General features: G+C 34.1%; 1 protein-coding gene across 1 annotated transcript; it reads left to right on the forward strand.

Annotated features, from left to right (window-relative positions):
* Positions 1 to 291: 291 nt before the first annotated feature.
* On the forward strand, positions 292 to 20,233 carry LOC129288038 (protein STRUBBELIG-RECEPTOR FAMILY 5). Its single transcript, XM_054924359.1, is given in 17 exon segments — positions 292 to 682; positions 1,582 to 1,599; positions 1,602 to 1,713; positions 1,880 to 1,951; positions 2,059 to 2,124; positions 5,491 to 5,562; positions 5,664 to 5,735; positions 6,571 to 6,642; positions 6,729 to 6,794; positions 7,093 to 7,158; positions 7,238 to 7,512; positions 16,296 to 16,567; positions 17,034 to 17,305; positions 18,023 to 18,143; positions 19,156 to 19,292; positions 19,618 to 19,774; positions 19,931 to 20,233. Coding segments are annotated over 17 exon segments (2,046 nt in total). The 5' UTR covers positions 292 to 597; the 3' UTR covers positions 20,042 to 20,233.
* Positions 20,234 to 26,834: the final 6,601 nt, after the last annotated feature.

Below are 26,834 nucleotides of genomic sequence, written 5' to 3' on the forward strand. Positions count from 1 at the left end.
GAGATTTTATTAAAAATATTTTATATTTTTAAATAGAAAAAGTATAATTTAATATTTTACTTCTAATTAAAATCCTTGAATTTATTTTTCAGAAAATTTTATCAACTGTTGTTAATTTTATTTGTTTATTCCGGGCCTGACTATCATTCCCCCCTCACTTCATTTGATTTGTTTTTTTTAAATATTTTGGTCTGAAATCTGGACAACCTCATCTGAGAACAAATATATATAAACTGGCGGGAAGGGAAGTACCTATAGCAGGGGCAGACTGGCCGGTCTATACTCCACAATCCGCATCCGCAAAGGTCGCGAGGTTGTCATCAGCCATTTTCCTCTCCTTTCGCTCTGACTAGCTATGGCGCACTCTGTGTTTTCCATTTTTAGCGATCAAGGTTATAGCTTTCTTCTTCCTAAACTTAGCCACTTCTTACACCCAACCAAAACATTCCCAACAAACCAAGAAACCTCCAGCTCTCTATCGTTCCAAAACTCTGGCATAACAAAGACAAAATCAAGTTTCATTCAATCCTTTGTTCTCTATGATTTTCTACAATTGACGGTGACATTAGTACTCCATCCTTTCTCCTGCGTGAGAAGATGCGCCACAACCTTTCTGGGTTGTGGATCTCTCTGCTCGCGGTCTTCACTACCGCAGTTCATTGCAAGACTAACTCCCAGGATGGTATGAATACTTTGTACGATTGTCACTGCGTGCTTGCAATCAGAATCAGGAACTGTGATGGAACTCCATGTTAACATGGATATATTTATCAATATGTATAATTGGGTTCCCCATTGCCTTGCATGTATCTTGCATTGCTTAACGCCTTTTTGCTTTTGATGCATCCTCAAAATTATGCTGCTATTAAGAACTATCCAATGTAATTGTTGGATGATGATGGGTTTGGAGGAACACTTGTAGCTTTTGTCTCTCTGATTATGCCCTTAAATAATTATGCAATCAATGGACCGCATCATAAAAGATTATGCTATTAAAATTAATTATGCAAGAGTAGACACGCTTCCCATAATTGTTTTGTGCCTTGGGGAATTCAGAGAGTGATTATGGATAGACAATGTTCTGCTTTAATTTGCCTGTCTGATAATTCATGTTTCATCCATAGGTCCAAGAATAGTTTTCCTGGCTTACTTGAAAACAGTGGAATTTCATTATTACTGCAAACTCAGATTACAGGCATGTGTTGTGGGATATTATTTTGATTTGTCTGTGTGTTCTGTTACGAAGAACTGCAAAACTCAATCGGTTTGCTATTTTCTCTAAGTTTTTTTTAATATTTTAATGGACTAGCTGGTATTAACCTGCATATTTTTGTTCTCACTGTTTTATCTTGTAATATCCATAAGCACGTCATTTTATTATTGGTGGGGTAGCTTGAAATGAAGCTATGCATTTTTCCTTTTCTTTTCTTTTCAGATGTCACTTCATACTTGTTTGTTAATATTAATTTTTTTGTTAATGAATCAATTGGAAAGTTGCATTATTCACATTTCAAATTCTTTCTTTGTTTTTTTTTATGCTGTAAAATTGAAATACTTATTTTTATTCGTGCAATTGTGCAGTTTCAGCCCTCAATGGGATGTAACCAGCTTAACATCTCATTCACAATTGGAAGGCTGGAAATCAAGTGAGGGTGATCCTTGTGGCGACTCGTGGGAAGGAATCAAATGCTCAGGCTCGTCAGTCACAGAAATGTAATAGACTGGAGCAGACTGATGATTACATAGTTACAAATATCTATTGTCTATGTATATACAACTGAAAGATAATGCTTATCTATCTTGACATGATGTTTGCCACAAATTCTACATCTACTATAATTTGACTCTTCTGAGTTCTGACTGCATTTACTATTGACAGAAATTTGTCTGGCCTGGGACTTAGTGGATCAATGGGCTACGAGCTGTCAAACTTGGCATCGGTTACCTACTTGTAAGGCCCTTATATGGAATTGGGAAATGAAATCCCCCTCTCTTTCTCAAATTAATTAGAGTGAGAGAAAATCACTGAATGCCATGCATTGATTTGTCGTAGTACAGTGACTTGAGCAACAACAACCTTCGTGGTGATATACCGTACCAACTTCCACCTAATGCTCATTACATGTAAGTCAGCTTTACAAGAACTCACATCTCTATATTAAAAAAGGTAATGCAAAATATGATGCTACTATCTCATAATGCCTCAGATATCCTTAGGCTTACTTTGTTAAAATAAATGTTTAACAGATCTGATTTTCCTTTCCTTATCTATTTATTCCTCGTTTTACCGTCCATTACTGAGCGAGGTTTTGTTCCCCTTTTAGCAATAATTGATTTGAACTGTGGTCTTTCTTTTTATTGGGATAATTTCCTGCATAAGTTTCTACCCTTGTGAAATACCACTTTAACATGATTAATCCAGCAAAACTTCCCAATTTATTTTGGTATCAAATGAAACATTTTTGTGGGTGACCTTGGACTGTCACTTTTTCATTATTTTCTTTGAGTGCTCCCTGGACTGTTAATTTGTTCTTGATTTATTTCACCTAATTTGTTTTTTATTCTTTAAATCAGATTGTATTTTTCTGTTTTGTTTATTTTGGTTTATATGCTTGAATTTATGAGATTAGGCCAATCAGCTTGGAATATCCCTGACTGTCTATGCATTTGCTTTCATGATAGTAAAAGTGGAGGAGAGATCAGAGGGGATTTAACTCTGGTCATGCTTGTACCTGGTATTAGAGCAGCCTAACGTCCTAAACACCCCATCACGGCCCATTCAAAAAACAAAAACACCCCATCACAGCATGATTTAGTTCATTTTTGGACTGAATTTAGATATGCAAGAAGGCAAGGCCACTCCACCTGGAGCTTAGTGTTTTCAACCTATTTATCTGTCTTGTCCGTATTCAACTTCCTGCTACGGTGCCACTGCACCCTCTTCCATATACATTACTCCTTAGTGTCTCAATGGCCATAACTACCTTGGAAGGTCATAGAGTATTCTTGTTTACATCAAAGAGAGAGGCAAGGCTGACTTACAGGAACAACTTCACCCTATAGCATAATTGAACCCAAATTCTTGACATGTGAGGTATAAATAGTATGTTGCAGTCTTGGTTGATGACAACTGAGATGGGGCAATCTTCCTACTGTATCCAACAGTTCATTCAGTGGTAGAGGCAACTTATAAGAACTATTCCCTTTCAAACAATAGTTTTATATTCTGAAATTGGGGTTTATTTTGCCATGACTTCTGGCAGAAGGAAGGGTTGTGGTAATTGATGTCACCTAATGCTTCAATGCTTTGGAGGAAGCTAAACTTATATGAGAATCCTTGGTGGCCATGTGCTGGTGACGCAACATGCGGAAACCAACTATAGGAGGAAAAAAAAAAAAGAGTCTACAAAGTCCCTTTGAGATTGAACTAAAGCAAATCCTTCTAGTGTACAAAGTCAATCATAATAATAAAGTTTGGAGTATTCTAGAGGCAAATCTAATAGAGACTAATAACTTCTGTTTCCATTAAGCTTAGCTGACAGAGTTATAGCTGGGTAAATGGATAAGCATTGTTATTAACCTGACTAATAAAATTTTATCTGACCAGTAGGGCTAAATATCTGAGAGCTAGAGGTTGGATTTCATTGATGACATAAACATTGTGCAGCTTGACATATGTATAATGAGATGATAGATGGCCAGGAAATCTGATTTGAATCCCTAAATTCTGGCCTCAATAAGACCAAAAAAATATATTAACCATCCCCTTATATCTACGATAAATTTACCGCTCATTTCCACACTGACCCTCAAGTTATATCATGGATATCAATCATGTGCAACTTGCTAGTGCAATCTTGAAAGACTTGAACCTTCAACATGATGTAAAGAATACCCTCTTAAATGGTAGCCTGGAAGAAGGTGCTTATATGCAAGTTCATTCTTGGTTTAGATAAGAATAGGGTTTGCAAACTTCTTAAGTCACATTATGGTCTCAAACCTTCAACATTCTCCTATTGTTATTACGTATGTTGATGACATTATAATTTTGGGTGATTATATAACATAAAACAGGAGGTTGAAAGCTAGAGACTTTGAGATCAAGGTTCTTGATGACCTAAGATACTTCTGAGGCATGGAAATGTCTTTCTCAAGGAAAGGTATTGTATTACCAAAGAAAATATATCTTTGATCTATTGGAGGAGATAATAATGCTTTGCAAGCCATCTAAAAATCATATGGACATCCTTATAAGCCTGGATTCAAGGAAGAAACTCTTCCCATAGACAGTGAGATATGTCTACGGATAGTCAAAAAACTTGTCTAACTGTTCTGTATTAAGTTAGACATCAATTTCTTAGTGAATGTTATTGAATCAGTATATAAAAAAGCCCATTGGCAAGCATGTCAAGCTGTTTATCAGATCTTAAGTTATTTGAAGATGACTCTTGGCAAAGGAATTTATTTTAAGAAAAAGTGAACTAAGAGAATTGTTGAGGTATATATAAATATTGATTTAGTAGGATCCGCTGTTGAGGTATGTACAAGTCTTGAGGTATATACAAATGTAGATCCACTTCTGGCATTGCGCTTTTGTATTTTAGAATCTCTTAATATGGACAAGCAACAAAAATCCATATTTATCTATTGTTACTGAATGTATATGTGATGGATAAAGGTCAATGAGACTTTTTAAGAAACTAAGAAGTCCTATAGAGGATCCTGTAATTGTTTTCGAGAGACAATTTGAAAACTGTAAGCATTGTAAATAATTCTATTCATCATGATAGAACAAAGCATGTGGTGCTTGATAGGCATATTATAAAAGCGAAACTTAGTAGTGTCCGATTTTAAATCATATTCACTCACTATTTCAAGTAGCTGATTTATTAACAAGGGAAGTGTCAAGAATGAAGCTTAAGGCCCTAGTTACAAGATGGGAACAATTAATCTCACTTAACCAGTTTGAGGGAGACTTTTAGCATTCACACGCTCCCTTGGTGATCACAAGCCATTATTGTCTCAGTGCTTCTTGGACTATGCCTTTAGGCATTACTTACCTTGTCTTCTCCCTCTCCGTCTCCCTCTCCCTCCCTTTCTCTTTCTGTATCCATTTTATTCTTAAATAATATTGTATTTTTTTAGTTTTTTTTGGTTTAAATGCCTAAATTCATGGGATTACGCTAATCAGTTTAGGATATTCCAACTGTATGCCTATGTTTCCACGACAATAAGACAAAGCAAAGTCAGAGGAGATTCAGCTCTTATCATCCCACAATTTACTATTTCATATGTCTTAAAATAATTCTTAATGTTCTTCATTCAAGGTATTTGGATTCATTTGCCTCCATTAATGTAAATTCAATAAATTATCTTTTTGGCACATCTCCTTTTACAGGTATTTTGTAACTTCTGTAAGATTTCCATAATCAATTTCACTCGATTAACTTCACATGTTTATTGTCCTTAATCCTCCTTCTTGACACACAGTGATCTTTCCAAGAATAGCTTCACTGGAGTGGTTCCTTTTTCCATTTCTCAGATGACCAACCTTAATACCCTGTGAGCAAATTATGTTTTTGAAATATATTTTTATTCTTTATTATTTGAAATTTTTTATTTTGTCATAATTTTGTTTCCCAACCTTTTATGGGTGGATGCAGAAATCTTGCGCATAATCAACTCAATAATCAGTTGGGTGATATGTTTGGGAAACTCACTAAACTCAAACTACTGTAAGTTTGATGATAACTGCTGCGAGGATGTTGCCATCACCATCACGATTTAAGCTTTTTCGTTTTTGCCACTTTTTGCATTTAATTTGGGTTGAGTTAGAATCCACAATAAGCCCACTTTCAGTGGTCTATCATATAATATAGATATGTTGCATCTTGCATGTGAATCAGCTCCTGCATTTTTGTTTGGACGTTTTTTTTTTAATTTATAAATTAATCTGATATGAAATACCTAAGTAGTTTTAACTAGGACCCGCTGGTGCTCATCTTTAAGATTTTTTTTCTCTAATGTAGCATATATCTTCAAGTTAAGCTAATTCAACAGGTTCCATTTGTAAAAGCTATTGTTACTGAAGATTTATGGAAGAAAACCAGAGAAAATGCATTTTCTCTTCTCCATGAATGAATATTATTCAAGAGATTCAATATAATACAATTAGGGTTGGGAATTGGGATGATAGTTAGTGATGACAGATCCATCAAATGCCAAATAATCAGACAATTAAAACTAAATTGGAACCAATCATGTTTAGGAGATTAACTAAGGTAATAAACATGGGATGACGTTGACCAAATGGTAAATAAGGAAATAGGATAGATAAAAATAATGACAATAATGAATGAGATAACCACCAGTTTCTCTTGTATTTTACATGCTAAATTTCTTGTAAGATGTTTGGTGGATTATTTCGCATATTAATGAAAATAGTGCTCCGTGGACATTTTAAAAATTGAAGTATAAGCATTCTCCCTTCCACTATCTTAAGGTGCATAACTATCAGGTTCTTTGAGACATGAGAATTGTATTAATTATTAGTTATTCAATGATGTATAGGGATTTATCATTTAATTCACTATCAGGAAACTTGCCTCAAAGTCTTAAATCTCTCTCAGGCCTCAAAAAGTTGTAAGAAGTTGACTCTTATAAGTGAAAGAATCTTTTTTGTTCCATTGTAAACATGTGCATACTTGACTCTATTTGTCCTTGTTCAGGCATCTGCAAAATAATCAATTCTCAGGTTCAATAAATGTGCTTGCGAACCTTCCACTTGAGGATTTGTAAGTTCGTGTCTACCTGCATTGTACTAGCTTTTTCTGATTAATTTTGAATCATCTTCAAATGTATGATTACTTAGTGATCTGGGCACCTAAATATTATGTGTAGAATTATCTAAATGCATGTCTATAGGTTAGAAGCATTCTTCTTCACGAGGGAAAAACTGTGCTTCACATTATTAGATGCAATGAAGGGGTCGAATTCAATTTTTATTGTTGTTATGCTAATCTGTTGTAACAATGACTGGCATGTGTAAAGTTGGATTTTAAATTGGCATGACTAACATTATTATCATGACAGGAATGTTGAAAATAACAAATTTTCTGGTTGGATCCCGGCAGAGTTAAAGGATATAAGTAGCTTGCAGTAAGTATTTAGCTGCATTCATATTTGTTGAAAGATGCAGTGCTTAGTTGTATCTAAGTTTATTTTGTTGATTTTGAAGCACTGGAGGAAACTCTTGGTCAACATGGCCAGCTCCTCCTCCTCCTCCTGGCACACCACCACTCAAACATTCTGAACAGGGAAAAGGGAAACCTGCTGTTATTGGAATTGTTCTAGGAAGCATAGCTTTGGTTTTGCTCATAGTAATTGTGATTGTTGTTGCTATTGTTAAAAGAAGATCATCTCCGCCTCCCTCAAAATTTCTAGATGAAGAGCATAACCATCACAAATCTTCTACGCCTCTTGCATCCAAGGAATCATCAGAAAAAGTATCTGGTACTGATGCTCACTTTTCTAGTATTTCTGTTTTCCATGATATATTCTGATTCTTAGTTTCTTACACAAGCCACTATACTTTCCATTTTGATAATGTGTGATTATCTTAGATAACATTTTGTTACTTATATATATATATTGTGGATTATGACTGTTGAGTGTAGAACGAATAAGCAGCAGATAGACAGACATCATTCATTTTATGTCTTTACCAGTATCTGCTGTGACAATCAGTGATTGACAATATACTGAATGAACTTGTTAGATTACTTGTCGTTCTCCCCTGGAAAGGATGATAGTGATTTAGCTTTAATCAAATAGATGGGTGAAACTCTAGATTCTTCTGATTTATTCTGATACACATGCCAATTTAAGGGGACAATCATAAGGAACCACTAGAATCTCCAAAATAAGGAACAAAAGGGAAGGAAAATTTACATAGATGAATTACATTAATGAGTGGAACAGATAATCTTGAGTCCTGTAAAGAAGGGTAGAAGAAGACCAAAGAAAACACTTATGAAAGTTGTTGAATGATACCTCTTAGTTAATAATATTCCCAAAAGCTTGGTTGATAATAAAGCATAATAGTGTCGTGTAATTTATGTAGCTGACCCCACCTAGTGGGATAAGATTTGCTAAATTACATTAATGAGCTGACCCAATCCCATTGGATCAGTAATTAAATACTACAAAAATCAAATCAGAAAAATTTAGTAAAGAAACTAAAGAATCTTAACAGCTTGGCAACATTCCCCCATAAGTTGGAGAGTAGATTTAATCTCCCCAACTTGGCTACAAGTTCTTCAAATATGACCCGAGTCAAAGTCCTAGTAAGGTTATCTGAAACTTAGAGTCATGTGGAATTTGAATAAGAAGACCATTATCCTCTTTCTCCTTGATGAAATGCCATGAATTTTTTAATGTTCTGTTATGTTTGATAGGATTTTTGGACAAATTTAGTTTGGCCACATCGTCACATTGGATCTTTAGGTGTTCATCTCATTTGATCCTTGTTAAGAACAAACCTTTACAGATTCCTCTTCAGCACTGCTCATGGCAACAACTGACTCTTTCTTCTCGAAGTCACTATGTTTCCCCATATATATAATTTCCTGAAGTGGATTTCCTTTTATTGATAGGGCCAACACAATAACATCACAAAGGCTTCAACTTCGCAGTTGCTACTCTTCTAGAAAAAGATTCCATTATCATGTTTTGTTTTAAGGTATCTCAGGATCTTGTAGGAAACCTCAATATGTACCTCCAATTGGCTTATTCATCATTGGCTTGTGAAACCAATCCGGAAGTTAATATTTGGCCTTGAATAAGTTAGATGAGTTTTCGCACTGACTTTGACATCTTTCAGTATCAATAGGAGGACTTTCCTAAGAGAACTTTATCAACTTTGTCTTGTAGTCAGCATCCATGGGAGTATTTGATGGCTCACATCCCAACATTCTTGTTTCCTTGAGAAGTTCGAGGGTGAAATTCCTCTGAAATATCATAAGATCTTTTGATGATCTTGCTACTTCCAAACCCAAAAAGTATTTTAATATCTCAAGGTATTTCATCTCAATATTTTCAGCTATACTCCTACATAGGATTTCAGATTCCTCAAAATAGTCATGATATTGTCAATATAAACAAGCAAGACTGCTATATGCTATCTTCCGTTCCATTTCTTGATAATTTATCCTTTATGTTCAATGAATCTTTTTGCTGAGGGCTTTGTAACAATCGACCCTACCACAAGAATCATACTTGTGATAAAGAGACATTTGCACCCTACTGGTCTTTCTCCAATCTCCATCATTCGATGGTTTTTTAGAAGGGAATGGAATGGAGTGGGATGGCTAAACTGGTTAGACTGTTGTTTAGGAGAACACTTTAAAAGGAAGAGGAATGGCTTGAGATGCAATCTATCCTTAGTAATCATAATCTCACTTTTCCAACCCCTCAAGTTGGGGGGTCAAAGATGGAATGGTTTGAAACAAATAACACTATCACAAAATTACCCCCATTCTTTAAATCTTAATACCCCCTCCCGCTCTTCCTTCTCCTCCCAGTCTCAAAATGGACAAGCATAATCATAACTAATTTCATTGCATAAATTTTGATAAAAATTATCAAATAGTGGTCAAATGAAACCCTTTCTTTTCTTAATAAAAATCAAACAATTGGGCAATCCATCACATCCCACTCTACTCCATTCCATTCCATTTATAATTAATCTGTTCCATTCCATGCTAAACTCAAACACACATAAAGCATCAAGACCACATATGCCATTCTTTTCAATGGAATTTGTCTTCACAAACATGGCCTTTTTCATTCTTCTTGCTTGAAAGCTTCATTTTTGGGGCACCCTATCACTAGATATCTAAGCAGTAAAAGCTTGATAAGCTGGAGATAATTTATCAAGTCAACAAACCAGCCAAGAAGGGGTTAGTTCAGGTTTTGAATCCTTTCCTCAAAGCTAATAGGAATTTCTAAATCATCATATGCAGTTTTAAAATTCATATCTAGACCTTGAGATGAGTTGTCCTGCATATATGGGCTAGGCTCTACCTCTTGAACCATCTTCATCTTGGTGTAGGCTAACAAATTTGGTGAAAAACTTCTCTTTATTATTTCACTACTACTATTTGTAGAAGCTAGCTATGCTATTTATAAGAGTACATCAACATAGAGTAATAAATGCTATCTTAACCTCTAACCACCAACTACCAACTAATCTAATCTATTAAAGAAATAAAATAAATTTGCACTATTTAACTACACATTTTAACACTCCCCCTCAAGCTGGAGAGTGGATGTCATCCATTCCCAACTTGGATGCTAATATATGAAAATATTCACTTGATAATCTTTTTGTGAGTATATCTGCCAATTGATCACCAGAAGGCATGTAGGGAGTACAGATTAGACGACTTTCCAACTTCTCATTGATAAAGTGTTGATCAATTTCAACATGCTTGGTTCTATCATATTGTATAGGATTATGAGCAATGTTGATAGCTGACTTATTGTCACAATAAAGTCTCATTAGACCTTCCCATTTGATTCTCAAATCTGATAAAATTATCTTTACCCACAACAAGTCACAAATTCCAAGTGCCATAGCTCTAAACTCAACTTTAGCACTAGATCTAGATACTACATCCTGCTTCTTACTCCTCCAAGTAATGAGATTTGAGCCAAGAAACGTACAATATCCTGATGTAGACCTTCTAGAATCCATATCCCTTCTATGATCTGCATCCGTGTATGCTTCAGGAGTCAATTTTTCCCCTCTCTTGAACAAAATGCCTTTCTCGGATTGCCTTTTAAATACTCAAGTATGTAATAAACTGCTTGTAGATGAGGTTCTTTAGGATTATGCATAAATTGACTTACTACGCTCACAGTATAGGCAATGTTTGGCCTTGTGTGAGCTAGATAAATCAATTTCCCAACAAGTCTTTGATAGGATTCCTTATTGACAGAAGGCTTTGAAGGAGGAGGTTTGTTGTGCTTATGACTTTCTTCGGTTTGCCAAGACGTTTTCCTTCCTTACAAAGTCCGTGATTCTATTCAATTGGAGTGTCCATAGCTTTGCACCCTGTTGTTCTGTTTCAATGAGAAGGTCAAGAATTTATTTATGTTGGGATATGAAGACATCATGCTTAGAATGCGCTACTTCAATGCCCAAGAAATATTTCAACCTCCCTAAATCTTTCATTTGAAATTCTTTCATTAGTTGACTTTGTAAAGACTGAATCCCTTGCAAATCACTCCTGTTACTATGATATCATCAATATAAACAAGTAAAATTGTTACTCCCTTTGAAGAAGAATGTTTGATGAACAAAGTGTGATTGCCTTGATTCTGTTTGAACCCCATGCCAACCACGGCCTTTGAAAACCTGCCAAACCATGCCTTGGGTGATTGTTTCAAGCTGTACAAAACCTTTTTTAGCTTGCAAATAGTACCAGGAGGAAAATGAGAACCAAATCCAGAAGGAATCTCCATATAAATCTCTTCCTTTAAGTCAACATATAAGAATGCATTCTTCATATCAAACTGTAGCAATTCTTAGTCGTAGAGAGTTGCTAAAGATAATAACATACGGCAAGTATTCATTTTCACAACAGGAGCAAAAGTTTCTTCATAGTCAAGCCCATATGTCTGAGTATATCTTTTGGCAACAAGCTGAGCCTTGTATTTGTCTAAAGAACCATCAGAATTGTATTTGGGAGTAAAGACCCACTTATACCCAACAAGCTTCTTTCCTTTTGGTAATGGAACAAGATCCCATGTATTGTTCTTCTTAAGTGCGTCCATTTCAACCTTCATTACCTTAACCCTTTTCTCATCTACTAATGCCTCAAATACAGACTGTGGTATTGAGATGGGATGAAGACAAGTAAGGAAAGTTTTGTGATTGCAAGACAATTTCTCCTAGGAAAGAAACGAAGATATTGGGTATAAGGATTTTTTGGTACAATTGCAGGTCCCCTTTCTCAAGCAATAGGTATATCTGAATCGAGTTGATTTTGAATTATTTTCATATACATCCTAACTATCATAAACATCATGAGAACTTGAAGGAATTTCAGTGTTTTTAAGAAGATCAAGAGTTACCTCACAATTTTCATGCATGGGTTTAGAAGTTTAAGCAGGAGTCATTTTAGATGATTGGACTTGTGTGGGCTGAGATATTCTCTTCTTTCGAGTGAAAACCTATGTAGTAGATGAGTAGATTTAGGAGTTGATGGTGCTTCCAAAGTCTTACTAGGTAAGGAACTAAGAAGTTCGTTGACAAGAGGATCATGACTTTGGTCCTCACTAAGAGGGCTCTCTCTTTCAAGAGGGGTATTGAAATAAGAATCATATTCGGAAAAAGTGATATAAGTAGACATAAAAAATTCTTAGAAGGAGGATGATAACACTTATAGCCTTTTGAGTAGAGGAATACCCAATAAACGCACATTTAAGAGTTTTAGGGTCAAGTTTAGTCCTTTGTTGAGAATACACATGAACAAAGACCACACATTTGAATATTCTAGGTATAAGACTACTTGATGCATTAAAATTAGGGAAAAATTGGGTAAGAACATCAATAGGACTTTTTAAACCAAGGACGGGGTTGGAAGTCTGTTAATCATGGGTGTAGTAGTTAAAACAGTTTCTCCCCAATATTGCTTAAGCACATTAGTTTGAAACAATAAGGTTCTAGTAACATTAAGAATATCACTATTTTTCCTCTCAGCCACCCCATTTTGTTGGGGAGTATTAACACAGGATGATTCATGTATAATTCCATGTGTATCAAAAAATATGGACAATGATTGATTAAAAAAATCTTTTACATTGTCAGACCTAAACCTTTGTATCCCAACTCCAAATTGAGTTTTAATCATGTTATAAAAAGTGGGAAAAATAGTACTAACATTAGCCGTTTTGTTTTAGCAAATAAATTCATGTTGCACTAATGCAATCATCAATAAAGAACACAAACCATCGAGACTTGGTAACATTAGGGACACTAGAGGGACCTCAAATATCACTATGAATCAGGCTAAAAGGAATAAAAGTTCTTTTATTGCTCATAGGATATGAAGATCGTTTATGTTTTGCAAACTCGCAAACATCACAATGAAAGGACTCAATAGGTACATCTTTAAACCAAGAAGGAAAGATACTTTTCAAAACATTAAACGAAGGGTGACCCAAATGACGATGATAAAGCTAAATCTGATCTTTTCTAGACTTGACTTTTTTGACCGAGAAGAGGAGGAAGCCATCAAGCTTTGAATCCTACTACATTTACTAGGCTCATAAAAAAAATAAAGTCCATCTCTTTTTCAGCAAGTCCAATCATTTGATTCATCTCTCACTCCTGAAAAAGACGAGAGAAGAGAATAGGATATAACAATCAAAATCAGTAGCAAGTTTTTCATAGAGATAAGGTTTGTGCATAGTTTAGGAACATGCAAGACATTCTTTAGGAGAAGACTATCACTTAATCTAACATTTCATTGACCAGCCACAGTAGCTATAGACCAGTCACCTCACATGATTTTTCTAGTACTAGACATAGACTATAAGATACGAAATTCTTGAAGGAATTTGTCAAATAGTTTGGGGCTCTAGAATCCACAATTCAAGAGTGAAGAAAATCTTGTTTTGAGGCAATAAATGTAGATGAAAATAAGATAAATGAAGGCTGAAAGGAGATATCTAAGAACCCTAAAGAATAGATACCTGTACTAGAATTAGAAGTAGTTGTCTTGTCAAGTGACTCTAGCATAGATCTTAGTTTCTCAAATCTCCCCCTTAAAGGTCAGTCTGACTAGAATTCTTCCTAATAGAATCGGTGGCCACATGAGCTTGTCCTTTTTCATATTTGCAGGCTTACCATGCAACTTCTAGCACTTCTCCTTGGTGTGCCACAGCTTCTTGCAATGAGAGTATCGAATAGTTCTTTCTTGGAAGAGTCCCCTCGTTTCTCATTTTCCACAGACACATAATAAGAAGCAACATTCCTTGAAACCAGGGCAGAGCTTTTCATAGATGGAGTTTCCATCATCACTCTCGATGGCCTTCTTTTGCTAATATAATGGCAATGGTCTCATTGAGAGAGGGAACATCTTCCCGACTAAGAATTTGAACTCTTATAAGATTAAATTTTGAATTAAGCCCAACAAGATACGCAAAAATTCTTTGCTTCTCAATGAGACGTTTAAAGGTAGCTGCATCATCAGGATCTTTCAAAGTAATACACTGATAGTAGTCTAATTCTTGCCACAAACTCTTCATAAGGGTAGAGTATTCAGTGACAGATTTACTGCCTTGTTTGGTATTGAAAATCTTGGTCCGTATCTCATAAATTTGGGCAGCATCCTACACCTTCGAGTAAGTCTGATGCACCGTTTCCCTAAATCTCGTTAGCTGAGGATAGAAACAAACACGTGCGACTAACTTCAGGGGCCATAGATTGCCACAACCAAGACATTACCATTAAGTCAGCTTCATCGCAAGCATCGAACTTGGGTTCTCTGGCTTATGACCAGTCCCAAGTAAATGACTAAGCTTCTCTCAACCCTTTAAAAAGGTACGAACATATTGAGACCAAGCTATAAAGTTGGCTCTAGTCAATCGATAAGCAATCGGAATACTTGGCAGCTCCCCATAAACCCCAAATGAGGAAGACCTAGTACTTTTAGATGTGTTTTTTTCATCGAACATGACTAAAACAAGGATAGGAGGAGATTCCGAGCAAAACGGAGGTGACCGGAGGCCAAAAGGAGCCCAGACGTGCTCTCACGCGCTGAAAACACAGCACTAGGCAGATTCAGTCGAGTGGTTCACAGCGGCATGTGCCAGTTGCGGCAGGTAAGGCGGTGGTCCGATGCGTGTAGGCTAAATAGTCTCTGGCAATAGTGGGTCTAACTATTTAGAACCCTAATGCACAAAGACAACTGAAACCCTAACACAAAAAATGAACCCAATCTCAAAGAACTCCAAGCCTCAGACAGGCTCTGATAACATGACAAATTTGGTGGAAAAACTTCTCTTTATTATTTTACTACTATTATTTGCAGAAGCTAGTTGTACTATTTATAAAGTACATCAACAAAGAGTAATAAATGCTATCTTAACCTCTAATCACCAACTACCAACTAATCTATCTATTAAAGAATAAAATAAATTTATACTATTTAACTACATATTTTAACATAAACAATGAGGTTTTTCTGCTGCCAGTTGTCATCTCCATGTTCCTGATTTATAAACCTCTGATAAACATCCAGACAGGTTGTCACCATTGAGGGTAACTGAAACAGTAGGCACATGTGAATGATCAATGAAGGTGAGTGGGCTGCGCCATTACCCTCTGGAAGCCACTTCTGTAGGAGAGCTAACAGTTTCACCGTCACTCATGATAGCTAGATACCTGTATCTTAGCATCAAGGAAAAGCAGCTCGATGAGTCTCATACCATGAAAATATACTGAAAATTCTGAATTCTTCTAAAGCATTCAAATATACATGAATGAGTTACTTTAAATAGCAGATCTAATCTCATAGGATTATGAATTGAAGGCTGAAAAATCAAAGCAGGTTAATTTTTGGAAAGAAATTGAAGATAATCCTCACAGCTGGTAACGGTTAGGAGATGTAAGATAGAAATAACTAACAAGATTTAAGCTTTCCTATTAGGGGTCTCTTCACGCTAGATGATGAAAACTTGACTGGTTTTGTGACCTTATGAGTGGGAGGAAGGAGCGGGACATGGAGAAACTAAAGGGTGGGAAAATCTCGAGAAAGAATTATGTCCATTCCTCTTCATTTGCACCTTATTAATATTTTTTTGGCCTATCTCGAAGTTGAAAAAATTTAATTCCAATTCATGTCTCCGACTAAAATGGACAGTAATTCTCAAAACAGGTAAATCCAACTTGATGAATAGTTAATTAAGTCACTAAAAATTCCAAATCGCCCTGGTTAATCTGAAATATTTCAATAGTTCCATATTCCTAATTAGATTCATATGACAATGATCTCTCATTCCTTATTCCTTATATCTGTAATGTTTATTCCCATTACTCCATTTTTCCTATTCCGTTTCAATCGTTTGAGTAGCATTAATAATACGAAAAGTATTTTAACTAAATGATTGAACGTTTCAATGTTAGAAAAGACCTCTATACATGCCTGAGTCATGTTGCCATTGTGACCATGGTTGATTGGAAATTCACTTTTGTTTTAATTGACTCTATTATATATTGGTGACAGAATTTAAGCCTCCAGATTCTGCTTCAATTGACATAAAGGCCTTACAAAAAGTTCCATCATCTGGTGCAAGGTCATCAGCATCTGATCATGTACAAACCTTTGATGATAACGAGATTGCAAATCGTCTAAATGCTGTAAGAAGCAACTCGGTTCGTGCTGTTCATTTTCCATTTGCAGATCTGCGGGCTGCTACTGGTAATTTTGCATCAAGTCGTCTTCTCGGTGAAGGATCCATTGGATGTGTTTACCGGGCAAAATATGCTGATGGAAAGGTATTTTCTGCTTGATTAGGTCATGTATGTATATACTAGTAATAGGCTCTTTAATGTGTGGACATGACAGAATTTTATAATTTAATAGATTTCATAACTATTGATTAACTTGGTAAATTCATGATATGAATTGCCAATTGAGCTGCCTGTACTCGATATTTTTCAAGTATTGACTTGAGATTTTTCTAAGTTAATATTCATACTTCGCCTTCTGTTTTTTTTTTTTTTCTGTTGAGAAAAAATAAATTATAAGTTCAAGCTATTCCTTCCTCTAAACAAGCATGAATGTGGTCTTAAACATTTGGTAGATAATTATTTGTAAAAGCATCACTACTGCTGCTTATTGGACTTCCAGAGCGGATATGCCACACCTATATATTAATGTGGGAACAATCTTGGATGTACATAGAAAAAAGAAAAAGTTGATTTTCCACTTAGAGTGATTTGTACTTTTTTGTTTTTTCAGGTTTTAGCTGTGAAAAAACTTGACTCCACCCATTTCCATGGCAGCTCTCCAGAGGACTTCTCTCAGATTTTATTCAAAATTTCCCAGGTTCACCACCCGAATATTGCTGAGCTTGTTGGTTATTCTTCAGAACAAGGAGACAACATGTTAGTATATGAGTGTTTCCAAAATGGCTCTCTTCATGAATTTTTACATGTGTCAGACGACTTCAGCAAGCCACTAACATGGAACACTAGAGTCAAAATTGCACTAGGCACCGCTCTAGCAGTTGAGTAAGTGGACAAATTCTTTAAGACCATGTAATTGTTTTTTGCTGTTTTGTTTTGGGAGAATGACAGAGGTCCCAAAAGGACCAATTAATTCAAGTTAGGTCTTAAGTGTCAAATTTCATAAATTTGCAACTCAATTTCTCAATTTTGCAATTGCATTGTAATGAATTTGCAACTTGTTTTTTAAATTTTAACATGGTTGAAGAATAAAAAATTTATTTTTCCTATTAAAACTTGGAATACAAGTTACAAATTCATTACAATGGAGTTGCAAAATTGAGAGATTAAGTTGCAAGTTTCTGAAATTTAGCACTTGGGATCTAACTTGAATTAATTGATCCTTTTGGGACCCTTCTATCATTCTCCCTTTTGTTTTCCCCCCCCCCTTTTTTTTTCCCTTTATGAACAAGGCTTTCCTGCATAGAGATAAGGTTTGACAATTTGAATTTATGTACTCGTAGAGTTTATGCAGTGTTGTGCACGTTCTTGTGAAATAGGAGTACTTCATAACCTGTGTCTGGTGGTCTTCTTTATTTAACTTTGGACTATACGTCCATCAACATATTAACATATGAAAAGCTCTCGTTTCTAAGATATGTTGCATGGAAATTTCTTCCAGATTAAACATTGACTGCATGTTAGTAACAAACATTGAGTGAATATTATCATGACTGGCACTATTCATTTATGAGATACAATTTGTTCTACATTAATACTCAGGTACCTGCATGAAATTTGTTCTCCATCTTTAGTTCACAAGAACATCAAGTCTTCCAACATACTGCTTGACAATGAACTCCATCCCCATCTCTCAGACTATGGTTTGGCATCCTTCTATCAGGTTTCCCATTTCTCATCCCTCAAGTATTGTGAACTTATTTTCTCTTTGTGAGTGCCGCAGTCTTTTTTTTTTTTACATTATTATATTCCTGAAATGGGAAAGATTAAAAGTGCACAATTTTCTCCTGCTTTTGCTACTGCCTTATTATGTTTTTTTGTTATTTGTTGAATCTACTTAAGATTGAGCTCAGCTTGGTCTTGATGTTTGTTTCATCAGTCATATTCCTTTATATGAATCCCATCAAACCCTTTCAGTAAAATAGTGATGATAGTCTATTTGAAGTGCCGCTCATAGTTGAATGCTCTCTGTTAGAGCTGCTTTGGAAATATTGAAGAAGCTGTATTTTATGTTATGGGTCAACCTCCATCACTATCTTCCTTTCAAGGGTTTGGTGAGCTCAAGTGTATTTTGAGAATTCTTGAGGACTCTGTTCTAGTTGATTAATGGTGGATTTCAGCTTATCATGCTTCTCCAAGAGTTTCTGATCTTCTCATTTAAGATTTGAGAAAATTGTGGTCATAGTCATGCAAGTGTCACATTGAGTGTCTATCAAGTGTTCCCTTCTTGATAGTTGACTGACAAAAAAAGCTTTCTCTTCTTGATAAGGCTTCTGCCACTTCTCTTTCTCCCTTGCATATCTTAGTCCAAAACCCACAGTTTTATGGATCCATTTTCACTATTGTGGAAATATCACCTGCTTTAATATGTATTTCATGGCTAGGTTATTTGTTTTGGTAATAAAGTGCTTCCCATACACATAATGCTTGCACTATTTCACTAAAAAGAAAATATTTAAATATTTTTTAATCCCTTTTAGAACTTGCAAAAGGAATTCTGCGTCCATTTCATTACTTGATTTGGTCAGGCGACACTGGGCTGCCAGGGCTGGTGTGCACCACAAATTTAGATTGCTCGCTTATTTTGCAAAAGCCTGCCTTCGTCTAGACAGCATTGTCTCTTTACGTCTTGACTAAAACGCTCCTATTCATTATAAATCTTTGTTTCTTCCCAGCGCACTAGTCAAAATCTTGGGGCAGGATATAATGCACCTGAGTGTTCAAAACCTTCAGCCTATACCCTAAAGAGTGATGTGTTTAGTTTTGGGGTAGTCATGCTGGAACTGTTAACTGGTCGAAAGCCTTTGGACAGGTAAGTCCATATGATTCCTTTTTTGGGACTGCAGTGTTCCATGCAATACAGATTTAAATCCTCTGGAGTTGAGATTCCTGAATTTCGGTACAGTTTTCCCTTTTTTAGTGTCTTTTTTATTTTATTATTTTATATAAAATATAAAATCTTTTTCTTTCTTCTGTGATGTTTTCCTTTGTTTTTTTAGTATTTATATGAAATATAAAATCTTCTTTTTCTTTTTTAAAAAGGCTAAGATCTCAACTTCAGATGATTTAAATCCCATGCAATTCCTCAATGTCATATGTGAAAATGCTTTGTTGCTTCCTTCTTTCTTAATCTTCAGGTCAAAGCCAAAAGCAGAACAATGTCTTGTTCGTTGGGCCGCCCCTCAGCTTCATGACATTGATGCATTGGAAAAAATGGTGGATCCTGCCTTACGAGGACTTTACCCTCCTAAATCACTCTCAAGGTTTGCTGACATCATCGCTCTCTGTGTTCAGGTGAGTCATGTTGTGAACCAGGACCTGAATCTACTTCGTTTTTATTCTCAATGATAGTTTCTCAGTGGCGCAAAAGCATTTTTTTTTAGGACATGATTATGACTGCATTAAGTTCTAAGAATGCTAAAACATATATTTTCCTCTTGTTTCTGACAGCCTGAGCCGGAATCTCGGCCACCGATGTCGGAAGTGGTTCAGGCATTGGTAAGACAAATTCAGCATTCAAATATGAACATGAGAGAAGATATGGATGGCTGGGATGGATGATGATAATGAGTGATCTTTTATATGAAAGTTAGATGTCACCCTCTAAGTAGTTGCAGATGAGTTTCAACTTTCCACTTCCTAAGCTTAGATTATTAATTTCAAATTTAAAATCACATAGAAATGTACAATGTAATTCATGCATCTTCTTCCTTGTTCAAAGTTTACTTCATAAGAAAAAAATGTTGAGCTGTTTCCTTCTAATCTTGTCTTTTATAATGATATCTACGAAAGTAAATACGTTTTTCAATTACAACCGAGGTGGTCAAGATTGAAACGCTCCCTCATGAGTGATCATTATGGTGGTATTAGTTCTATCTCATGTTGCTTTCTTCCTCATAAACTAGCCACTTACATGAACGATAGCAACCAGTTTAAATTGTAAAACAGGAATTAAAAAGCTGGATTTTGGAATTGAAAATCTCAATCTTGATGGGCTTGTTTAATATACAGAGAATATAAAATGAATGAGAACAAGCTATATAGCTCCAGGGGTAAAGATGTTCCTCAAGTGTGGAGGAGGTCATGGTTTTGATATATACAATTAGAGCTAGTAATTTGGTTGACTAGGCTTATTTAGGATGGGTTTAATTCAAGCCAGGTTTAAATATCTGAATATATAAAAGAAAAACTTGTATAGCTAAATTTGGTTTTGGGCTAACTTGAATACTTGAATGGTTAAAAATTATTTTATTTTAGCTAATTTTAATTTTTACCTTAAGGGTAAGATTTTTCAAGCCACATATTACTATAACAACTTTTTCCCCCTACCCTTACTATTGAGACTAAATATTGAAAAAAGTAAAAATAAAAGTATATGAAGTAAGTTCCCCTTTTGTTTATATTTTCTTAATGTTTTCAATAAAAATATTCAAAACAAATAATTATTGGAACATGAAAACTTCATTTAAGAGTGTGAAATGTGTGAATTGAGTTTGAGAGAGGATTTGTGAGTGTTAAGTGAAGGCTACTTTTATGAAATTTCAGTATTTGAGTTAAGTATATTTGGGTTTGAACTTATTCATGTAGTCCAAATAAGTTTGAAATAAAGAAAAGAATTATGTACTCTCAAGTCTGAATCTAAGACTTGGTTTTTCAGATCTATTCAAACTGATTCATCATGCTTAGCCTGAATTATTGATTCTAAATATAATAGGGTTGGTTTAGCTCTTTTTCCAATTAAAATACATATAATGAATAAAGCATGGAATAAAATAGAAAATTTAAAAAATTTTAGATATAAATTATGTTCATGTTTTTATTAATACAATAATTAAAAACGACATTGAGAAATTATGAGAGACAAATAAAATTGGCAAAAAGAAGTTTCAAAAGATAAATGAGATAGGCCTCAATGTACCAATTGGCTCTTTGGCAAACAGGTTTTTTCTTTTGTTTTTTTTTTAAGGACCTTCTTTGGCAAGATATGTGGGTTGAACTGGGTTCAAATTTATCATCTAACAATTTTTTTATGAGTGGATTATTTATAAATATCTTGTTAATACTTTTTGGACCATAGCAATTGTTTAGATTTTGGTAAGCTACATCAAAGCTCAATTCAGCTAAATTATCTAGCCGCACTAGTTTGAATGAGAGCACTACAAATTGAAGTTGTCAAGATTTGGCAGTAGACAGTACCTAGCAACATAGTAGAAAAGAATTAAATTAAAATTTAAAAGCTTTACCATGGTTAAAAAAATAATTTTCTTTAAATATCACGTAATTTCAAAACTAATTAACTATCATGATAAAAGAGTCTATGATGGTAGAAAGAGTTAAATTTAGTAAAGAAGGCCTAACATGATCATTAGAAGTGTTTTTTAAAATAATAAAAGCGTACAGGAGATCCCGTTTTAACACAAGAAATTGTAATACAGAATTCTAAAATAAATCTCATTAATTAAATGTAATAATAAGGTTCACAAGGGTATGCCAGTCCAAAAAATAGTTTAGAAGGGTAAAAGGGTCCCAAAAGTGTTGTTACACATTTAAAATTTATAGAATGACATTTTTGAAAAATAATATGCACATGCAACGATGCACCATCTGTGGTGGCATAGGATACAGAGAGTTCATTTTTCCTAGACATATTCAATTAGAGACATTCAAGTATTTACACGAATCTTACAAAAAAAAATTAGCTATTGACTTTGGTTTAATATACAAATATGTACATATGACAATTTTCATGAAAACCCCGCTTGGGTCACAAAACATTTTCCGAATACTGTGCAACCCAAAGCCAATGCTAGACATATTGTGGATACTCGATACTTGAGGTGGCAATGCAATTTGGTTTGCAATTGATCCGATTTTTTCCAAAATCTCAAACAAACCCATGAACTTTGATATCACCTTCTTAGTTTTAATGGCTTTTCTAATACTGGTCACTAGGAAAACTCTTATAAATACATGGTCACTAACTTTAAATTCAAGCGATCTCTTTATCTTATTAGCATAACTCTTTTATCAACTTTAAATTATAGTAACTTTTGCTTAATCATGACAATTTTTTGTGTGGTTTGATCAACAATTTCTAGAGCAATGATACTCCTTTCACTCTATTCTACCCAACATAAGGGGGATATACACTTTCTCCCATACACTGTCTCATAAGATGTCATATGAATACTTGAATAAAAGCTGTTGTTGTAAGCAAATTTGGCTAATAAGATATGACTATTTTAACTATCTCTCAATTTAATGGCACATACCCTCAATATATCTTCCCAGGTCTAAAAAAATTGTTTAGACGGGATATTATCCCGCCTTTTAGTATAAGATGCTTAGTGCTTCTAAAAAAAAAAAGACAAATGATCTTTAATCCAACATAATATATTACATAGACCTAATTTGAAATCAAAAATATAAAGAAATGCAAATTGATTTTTTTAAATATAATAAGGCTAAAGTATACTTCTGGTCTTATAACTTTATACAAAGTTTTAATTTTATTCTTTTAATTTTATAAAGTATCTTTTCAATTCCCTAACCTTGACATGATTAGTTTCAAATGATTATTTTTTGTACCAATACTTGTTATTTTAAAAAAATTAAACATAACATGTTAATTATTGAGAATGTTTTGCTAATATTTAAAAGTTGAATGTAAAATTTTTTTATGATATAACAAACGGTGTTAAAATTGAAAGATTACAAAGATACTTTATAAAATTAATAGACTAAAATAAAACCTTATGTAAAATTAAACGACATACTTTAGCCATATAATAACCATGCTCTCAGGGGCGGAGCCAGAAAATTTTATTAGAGGTCAAAATGATAAAGTATAAATGATAATAGAAATAAAATTAAATATATATCACTAACATAACATAAATATTTTAACATATATATTTATATTTAATTTTAGATATATATATATATATATAACAAAAATAAATATATACATTTATTTTTTTTTAAATTTTACTCATCAATTTTTCATGGCATATGAATAATTGATTATCATATCTACAATAAAATTTTTAGTAGTTTCCTTCTCAATATAAACTATCATTACTTCGGCAAAGATTTCATCTTTCCTATGAGTGTTTAATAATTTAAATGCATTATTGGGATATAAAGTTTTGTTCAATATAAAAAACTCTATTGCTTATTGAATGTACTATTTAATTATTTTAATTGATAATTATAATGAATAAATATATCAACATAGTAATGATGTTCAATTATCACAACTAAGTATATCATAGTAAAAACTATTTATATAATAAATTTTAATAATTTGGTTATTACATAAAAATTATTATTTTTTAGAAGAACAATCTCAACCATAATCTCTTAATTTTTGGATAAATGATTTTATGGTAAATATCAAGCACATAACATTTAATATATTTTAGGATTTTTGTTTTAGTGCTTGATAAAATTTTTTAGTAATTTCTCTCATCAAATATAAAATAAAAGCAAAATCAAATGAAATCAATACTTTTAGAGTAACTATAACATTATCTTGTAAAAAATAAGGTTCCATTTGCTTAATAGAAATAAATGTAATGAATCACATGTTTTGCACACTTTTATTTTATATTTTTGATCATATTTCATTTATTTAGACTTTTATATGCATGGTTTTAATATTGAATTTTATCATCGGTTCATCTGCATTGAGTTTTGGTATTAGGAGCATTTTGTTCATTTTATACATTTTATTGAAATTAATTATTTTTAATTTAGAATTTCAATTTGACGACACATTTTATTACTTGAGTAATTTTTATTTTCATTTGTATGACTTTATTGGTTCAATTTCATTAAGTTGGTTTAATTTTAGTGACTTTATGTTTTTAAAAAATTAGAGGGCCAATTTGGTAACTTTCTCATTTTATTTTAAATCAGATTTTTGAAACACGGAAGAGAGGGAGGCTGGACAAAGAACGAAGGAAAACAGATCGCACACGTCATCATCTTCTTAGTTGAGCCATTCACGAAAAAAAAAAAATATATATATATATTAGAACGTGGACGGAGGGGAGATCATCTCACATGAAAACACTCATCTCTCACGGAGCCTGAGTTTAGCCATTGACGGAAAACGCTCATCTCCACCGAGCACACGAACACTCATTCCCCTCACGCCACAGAGTTCATCGCACAGCTCCCTCATCTCCATCTTTCCTCTCGGTCACACAGTTTCGTCGCTGAAAATCACTCATTTTCCGTCGCACTTCATCGCAGAATCTCCCTCTCTCGGTTTCAGTTCGTTCACGCCGTCGCACAGCTTCTCTCAATCTGAGGTTGCAGGATCCGCGACCACCACCACCGCACAGCTGCCGCGCTTCTTCCTCTGATCAGTGTCACAGCCTTCATTCATCCACAGTTCATTCAAGCAAGCGTCCATTGCAGCTTCTTGTGGATCTTTTCTTCAGTCAATGGCTATGGAGAGTGAGATGAGAGGTTAAATCTCTAATGATTCTCTAAGATGATGAAGTTCCACTTGAGTTTCAGATTCTTTTGATTTCGGTTCTGTGTAGCTCAAATTTGATTTTATTTCTTGTTCTGATTTCGAATTCAATTCATTGATTCTGGTTAAATTAATTGAATCAATTTGATGTCATTTTACTTATTGAGAATCAGGTCGCTTTTGTTTACATTTCCATTGAATTTGTGCAGCTCAAATGTTTGAGTTTATGCATTAATAGAGCACTATATCTTCCTCTACACCCAGCACCTGCACTTGCTTTCTACCTTCATACTTCGCCAATCCGCCACATCTAGCGCCCTATCTCCGTCTCGCACTTTTTAAAAAGATACCCTTCGCTTCTTTCCGTCTCCTTTTTTCAGGCATCATCTTCTGTTTTTGTTGCATTTCTCCTTCTCTTTCCGGATCTTTCGTATTCGCTAATAATTTCTACCGCCTTTTGTTTTTTTTTTCTTTAGTTATTACTTGCTGAGTTCGAACTTTTCTTAATTCTTGCTTGATATTTTTAATTCATTAGCTTTTATTAGGTCTTAATGAGAGATTGATTGTCTAGATTCAATCATTCTAAGTGTTAGAGTAAGATTTTAGTAAGGCAAAAATTCAATTTGATTTATTTTATTAAAGTTTGACAACTTTTTAGGAGTCACTACTAGAAAAATAAATTTAGTAAGGGACAAATCCCTAACTAAATGCCATTTTTTCTTGCTAAATTACATTTTATTTCTCGCTAAGTTCATAGCTAAAAAAAGGGATTCGCTAAATTTAGTAAGGGATCATAGCGAGAGATTTAGCAAGGGCCACATCCCTCACTAAATATGCCTATATTTAAAAATAGTGATGCCACATCACCCGCCATATATGTATCAACTTGTGACATATCACTAAATCTCGTGCCTTATCAACCGTCATGTCACCTACCATCTAGTGCCCTATTATCCACCACATGTGCAACAACTTATGACATATCATGTTCACCTTGCACCATGTCACTTGCTTCTTACCATATCACATATTCATTATATTTATGCCAAAGCTAAGACTTGAATCCTTGACCTCATACCTTTTAAGTCTTATGCTCTTCTTCTTTGTGAGTTGAACTGAAAATGATTAAATATATAATTAAAAGTCATTACCAAAAGTTAATTTTTTTTTTACAATAATTAGCTAGGGATAGAATCCCTTGCTAATTATCTTATTTTAGGGAGAGATTGGTAGTTCCTCACTATTTTCCTGGTTAATTATCTTATTTTAGAGAGAGGCTGACAGTCTCTTACTATTTTCCTTACTAATTCTCTTATTTTAGATATGGATTGATAGTTCCTTATTATTTTCCTTGCTAATTTTACATCAAGCTGTGAAATCAACATTCTTCACTAATTTCCTTGATAATTTGATATTTTAGAGAGGAATAAACGATCTCTCAATGAATTTCTTCACTAATTTGTATTTTTCTAGTAGTGGGTTATATGTCTTGGTCTACCTAGTCCTAGTGGTTATTAGGCTTTTATTTTGTTAACTAATTCACATAGGGACCGAGCTCATGGAATTAAGGAATCTATGATAGTGTAATAGATTCAAAACTTGGAGAATTCACTTATTTTGCTTGTTTGAGTAAGTTGTATTTCCACTTATTTTCACTTAAAATTCAAAAAACCAAAAATACCTTTTTTCTTGATTTTTGTCAAACCAATTTTGATTTTAAGTTGTAAATGGCTTGTGACCTGAAATTGTTTGCTTCACTTGCTCTCTTAAGGTAAGAATGACCTAGGGTGTACTCTACTACATTCTAGAATTTTTAAGAAGCTTAATACGACTTAGGGCTTTTTAAAATGGAATGGAATGGATTGACAA

The sequence above is a fragment of the Prosopis cineraria genome, unplaced genomic scaffold (assembly GCF_029017545.1).
Source record: "Prosopis cineraria cultivar Desert tree isolate PC_DT_omini unplaced genomic scaffold, ASM2901754v1 PC12, whole genome shotgun sequence".
Classification (NCBI taxonomy): domain Eukaryota; kingdom Viridiplantae; phylum Streptophyta; class Magnoliopsida; order Fabales; family Fabaceae; genus Prosopis; species Prosopis cineraria.